At 37.5% G+C, this 6467-nt stretch overlaps 1 protein-coding gene across 2 annotated transcripts in view; it reads right to left on the bottom strand.

Moving 5' to 3' along the window:
• Window positions 1-4017: 4017 nt before the first annotated feature.
• The window catches only part of LOC142348675 (uncharacterized), a 64070-nt gene continuing 61620 nt past the window's right edge, over window positions 4018-6467 (bottom strand). For both annotated transcript variants that reach the window (XM_075400112.1, XM_075400111.1), the window contains exon 3: window positions 4018-4602. In XM_075400112.1, coding sequence (XP_075256227.1) covers window positions 4234-4602 — 369 coding nt within the window. In that variant the 3' untranslated portion in view covers window positions 4018-4233. The remainder of the gene's footprint in view (window positions 4603-6467) is intronic.

Below are 6467 nucleotides of genomic sequence, written 5' to 3'. Positions count from 1 at the left end.
GGGACCTAATTTTGACGTTCTTCGGACATTTTTTGAGGTTTTTGGACCTATTTTTGAAGTTTTTCGGACCTGTTTTTGACGTTTTCCGGACCTACTTCTGATATTATTTCTGTGTCCCAGTGAAATTCTATCGATGGGTTTTCTATAAACCAGTGAAAATCTGAGCTTTTCCATCGATAGAAATTATTTGATCAGAGAATAATTTGTAGTCAACCAGAAATAAGTAGTAACCGTATTAACCGAACCTTAATTTCTGTCTGTCTGACCTCGAAAAAGTGGAAGAGAACATTACTTCTTCACTCACGTAATTCTCTTTGCTAATTTCGAATCAATAAACAAAATTAAGAGAAATCGAGGAGAAAACTTTCAAAAATTTGTCGAGGAACATAATTTTTTCAATAATTTCTAAGAAGTATTAAAGTCATGGGCTGCAATGTGTCGCGAAGCTCTGATCTTTTTCTAAGTAAAAATGACTAAATGTTTGTATACTCTGTATACAATATTTAGTTAGTGCAAATTAGGGCCCTATTTTTTCACAAATAAGATCAAACGTTTCTACTTACTATGGATGCGAAAAAAGTGGAGCGCGTTTCAAAGCATATAAAATTGTGCTTCTGGATACCATGATTATTGTCTTGGAATCAAAAACTGTAAGCCATAGTGTGTAAAAAACTTAGCAAACTGATGAGCCAATTTCCTTGTATAAGTTTTCCGGACAAGGTAGCATCCAGAGCTAGTTTCGTTCTTTTTAAATGCTGTACATTTGATGCAAACACTATAAATTTTTTTCGTGTAAAATCACACAAAAATCATGTAGAAACACACAATTTTGAGGTAAAAAGTGACACGCGAGAAAAGTCTAATTTACGTGATCTTTTGTGTAAAGTCACAACGAATCTTTTGGGTTAGTCTTCACCAGTTTTCATGTCGAATCGCATGATTTTTTAAATAATAACTTTGGTTCTAATCACCAAAAAAAATCCAATTTAGCATGAAACCCTCATTGAAAGAACAGCCTGATGTCCTAAAAACAAAATGGGACGAAACAAGACCCACACAAGTTGGAATATTGACGAAGAAATTTGAGCCTTAAACTCTTGAGTGCACTACAAACAACTTGAATACATTATTCGTAAAATTTTAAAACCGTTTTTAATGGAGTAATTTTTTGGGTGTTTATCGGCCACGACTTCCATTTGAATAAAATTTTGTGTAGTCTTTTGACATTACCAGAATCTCTTTCACAATAGACAAAGAACAGAAAACCCGTCAAGTCTATTCAAGGTTGATTTGTTCTCGGTTTCAACACTTAAACCCGACTAAGCGTTCATTAAAAGTTTTTTTCTTGATGAGTTCTTCACTTTTCAATACAACAACTTAAAAAAACAGTTTTAAAAATAGTTTTTGTTTTAATTTTCTCGCTTGAACTCACATGAGAGGCATTTTTCACAAGAAGAAATGCGTGATTTTTTTATCACACGAGAAAAAATCGTGTGATTTCACACGAGAGAGTTCTCGAATGAAGATCTATTTTTTGAAACTTCTCTCAAAAGCTCTTTAAAATTCGAAAATAAGCCTTCCACAAATACAAAAACACCCACTAACGATACGGTGCATCCGATAAAAATGTGTGATCATTTTAGTTTAAAATAATAAAACAGAGAAACAGAAAAAAAGAATTGAGCACTGCAAATAGCGGTCAAATTGATCTGAAGTTATTTAATTTGAAGTTTGCATGCTCAAAAAAATATCTTTAGTTGCGACATTATTCAGCAAATCTTGGTCAGGCAAGTCTCTGTATTTTGGAGAGCTCAATGAAACTTTTCTAGAAATCATAATATTGTATAGAAGCAATCGAAGAAACACTGCATGATATTGAATCAAATGTTGGAATAGCATTGCTCATAAATCGCAGCAAAAAGAAGACCATAACAATTATTATTTTTCCTTCACACTTATAACTGTTCCTTGTCAGCTCTCACTTGATCGCGACGACCTGCTCTGGTGAATATATATTTTTTCTATAATTGAATATTTTGTTTTTAGGGGCAAGTTTTCTGGGATCTATTTTGTTTCGGCACCCCCAGTGTTTCTTATGACCTGCATTTAAATTTATATATTTTGATATAGCTTGGGACTATGTAAAAAAGTTTCTCAGAAACAAGTGAAGTAAAGTTTTGCAGATTTTAGTCGTCTCTTGATCACTGTCCCTAGTGGATATGACGAGGTTCCCGTTAAAGTTCCCTTGATGCCTTAACACTCACTTGACTCCAACCCAGGACAAGGTGTGTGACCCAATCCAGCTCTAATTAGACCAGCTTGAGTCTCGCACAAACACTAATTACAAAAAAGAACGGCAATTACCAAAACTTAGAGTTTAGCGTCATCTTTGATGTTCATCAAGTGAACAAGTAAAAATGGAAGCACTCATGTTAAAAATTTCTCTGGGGCTTTACTTTTCTCTTTCTTTTTGGAAAAATTTTCCGTTTTCTCGGCTGAATTCTTTGCTTGATTCTGATCAGAAGTTCCAGATTCTATAAGGAGTTCTGATGAGACCGTAAAGACTCTGGAAAAGGCTCTATCCAGACTATCCAGATCCTGCCACAAAATTATCCAGACACTAGACCACGCTTCGATCGGACTACCTAGATTCTGAGCGGAGCTCTATCAGACTTTCCAGACTACAGGTTGTCTTGTCCGGATCTGTGGAAGGGTCGCGATTTGCCATTGTGCCTGTCCCTAGTCGGTCTAATCAGAGCTTGCTTTGGTCGCGCTCCTGATCCTGGTTATAATAACAAAAAAAGAACTCGTTAACATCTTTAAGCTGAATAATTATCTGCCTTCCAATGGTGCTCCCGTTTATGATATAGTAAAAGAAAAACCACAAAATAATCAAATGAAAGCGTGAAATATTTTTAAATATTAATGAAAAATACAAATTTCTAACAGAAAAGATAACCCTGTCCATTAAGTTTCCTTCACCTATTTGTTGCGAACTATCAACGCTGATTCACCTGGGATGACCTTTTTTAATTGACAAGAAGGGACACTTTGTATTTCTGTTCTTTATGTCCAATTTTTTTTCAGGTAACAAAAAATTTTTTGGGCAAATAATTTCATATATCGCGTGCTCTGTTACCTCTATAAATATTGACAACTAGAGCATGTTCAGGGCAAATAAACACGGAGCCAAAATGCTCAAAAACTGCCTGTTGTTTTAATTTGGCCTTCAAATCGACAGAAAATTCTGTTAAAATAATTGAACACAAGATTGATAGTTTTGAATGACTCTGACATGTCTTTGCGGCCCGTGAGGTCTGAAAAGGAATTATTATAACCTAATATGAGTTCAAACTCTCACGTACGGTTTCTAAAATGCCAGATCTCGGAGGCCGCAGATTCTAAATTGACAGATTTTTCTATATAAAGTGCCAGGTTTTAAAAGTAGAAAAATTCGTGTTTCAAGCAGGGTTGAAACACACAGGAGCACGTTATAAAAAGCCGAAAGTTTGCAGTACCGGAAGTTACAATACCAGAAGTTCCGACATACGTAGCCAGAGGTTGACTTCTATTGACTTACGTCATTTTAAGAGAATATCAGATGTCACTTTGAAATTCTGAATATATGCTCTGCTCAAATCTTACATTCTTCTCTGCTGAGGGCGTGACCGGGGGGGGGGGCGCATAGGTCAACAAAATTTTTATAGAATAAGTCTAGCCCGCACCTAACTCTCAGCCGAATTCAGTACTGAATCAGAGTCTACTTCAAGTCACAATTTGCACTGGAATTGTCTTTATTCAGAGCTAATTCAGTGATTCATTTTGATTTACCTTCTGATTCAGAAGAATACAGAATAATTTCCCTGAATTTTGCGCTCATTTAGGGAAATTCAGAAATCACTTTACAGTTGGTTCTGAAATCCTTCGGAATCAGTATGAAAGCTGGATTTTTATCTGAAATTGTTCTGAATCAGTACTGATTGTCACTGATCTTTAGTTACGGGAGCTATGATCAAGCTTCAATGTGGTCATCCCAGGTACGTTTTAGATTATTTCCGAAGTGAATTTAGATTGATTCAGTTTGGAAACACGAATTAATTGGGCAACCAGTGGCACTAAACCTGATAAAATGACATATATTATTATCTTCCTTTTCAAAATGTGCAAGTCGGCTCCTAAGCAATTTTTTATAACATTTTTATCCAGTAAATATAATCTTCAAAATCACTTAATTCAAAAATTCGGAATCTGGCAGACAACGTAATGAAGAGTGGTCCCATTGCACTCATAGTCGTCAATGCCCAAGAACTCTGGCTGTTTTCCAGGGCGACTTTGGGCTGTACATGTTTCATCCCGCTCGTCCAGAGCATTTCCAGGCTGTGATTCGTTGCGCCACAGTGAAGGATCAGCAATAAAATCGGAGCTGCGGGCCAGATGAAAACGAGAACTATCAAGCCGCACTTTCTTCTCTATTTCACCCAGGGTTCCATTGGCCGAAAGTGGTGCTGGTACAGATCGTATGTAACCAGTCCAGAAACCCGACTGGCTATCCGTTGGGAGTCCCTGTTCGATAGCCCATGTCAAAATTGCATCAAGTTTGTCCTAAAGCAGGAGAGATTATTTGACAGGTCTGTTGACCTGATTATCTACCTAATTACAAAGTTGCAAATGTCTTATCTATTACCAGTACTTGACAAATTTATACTAACCAGTTCAGATACTTCATAAATTGAGACCATCCCAGGCTGAGGTCCCAGACGGAAAGTCGATATGTCCAGACCCAGATCAAGCGCACACGAAAGTCTGGACATGAACGCACAAAAATCTGTTGAACGCACGAAAGTCTGGTGAACGCACGAAAGTCTGGACATGAACGCACAAAAATCTGTTGAACGCACGAAAGTCTGGTGAACGCACGAAAGTCTGGATATGAACGCACGAAAGTCTGGTGAACGCACGAAAGTCTGGACATGAACGCACAAAAATCTGTTGAACGCACGAAAGTCTGGTGAACGCACGAAAGTCTGGATATGAACGCACGAAAGTCTGGTGAACGCACGAAAGTCTGGACATGAACGCACGAAAGTCTGGACATAGGCACTTTCCGTCTGGGACGGTCTAGACATATCGACTTTCCGTCTGGGACGGTCTAGACATATCGACTTTCCGTCTGGGACCTCAACCCGGGATGAAACTTTTTTTATAATTGCCAGTGAAGGACTTTATTACTGTTAAAAGCTGTTCAAAGATCAGATTGTTGGAACAGTTACCCAGGTTGCCCACCTTAGACGAAACTTGGAAAACTTATTGAGACTGGTGCGAAAGGAAGTCGGTGCTTCGGGATGACCCGAGTGATGAAAACCGGATATTTATGTTTTTTAAGCAACCAAATAGGTTTGATATGGGGTGTGTGTGTGTGTGTGTGTGTGTGTGTGTGTGTGTGTGTATGCGTGTGTGTGTGTGTGTGTGTGTGTGTGTGTGTGTGTGTGTGTGTGTGTGCGTGTGTGTGGTGTGAGTGTGTGCCTATATATATATATATATATATATATATATATATATATATAAATATATATACAATGTGCTTTTTTTAACTTTGTTTTGTTTCGGAGAGAGCGTTTTGAGCCGGGGCCTTTTACCCTGTGCTTCGCTCAAGTCTCATACACTTCTTTTATGTAAATCCGCCACTGACGGTCCCAAGCCCGGTATGAAAAAGGAGGAGGGTAAAAATACTTACCATGCTAGAAAATCTCAAAAATCGGTTTTTTCAACTTGACTTGAGATACTTCCGACACTATATCAGCCAATTTTTGTCAAAAAACCGATTTTTCGTGCGTTTAAAACCAACAAAAACCGAAGTTTCTTACGTTTAAAACAAACGAAACCGACGCTTCTTACGTTTAAAACCGACGATAACTGACGTTTCTTACGTTTTGAAACCGACGAAAACCGATCGAAACGACAAGAAAGACTTAAGAGATTTGATCGGTTTTGGCGAAGTAAAGCCGACGAAAACCGACGATTTCTTTTGTTTGAATCCTACGAAATTCTCCCACAAGAATGGAAATGTCTTAATTATTACCATTACTTGACTCATCGGTATTAACTTATTCATATATTTAATAAATTGAGGCCATGAAATTATTTTAATTGGTAGTGAAGGACTTTATTACTGTTAAAAGCTGTTCAAAGTTGAAGCAGTTACTCGTGACCATGCTTGGCAGCAGGCATAACTCCCAATTCAGTTTTTTCTATCTTAAGATCAATTCAATGCTTCTTACGTGGGTTTGCTCTCTTTATTTCTTACGTGGGTCTTTTGTTTATTAATATACCAAGTTAAATTTTGTTCTTTCAGATTGTTAGCATTCATTGGGAAGATCTAAGTGGCTTCAGACCGCAAAAAGTACCTATGCCTGCGCTGAGAATTTCTTTGAATACAAAAATAAAAAGTTGTCGGTGTTCGTCGGTTG

This window comes from Convolutriloba macropyga, chromosome 10, assembly GCF_964194025.1.
Source record: "Convolutriloba macropyga chromosome 10, txConMacr16.3, whole genome shotgun sequence".
In the NCBI taxonomy this organism is placed as follows: domain Eukaryota; kingdom Metazoa; phylum Xenacoelomorpha; order Acoela; family Convolutidae; genus Convolutriloba; species Convolutriloba macropyga.
Note: the sequence above shows the minus strand (reverse complement) of the source record. Positions and strands in the feature narration are given on the sequence as shown.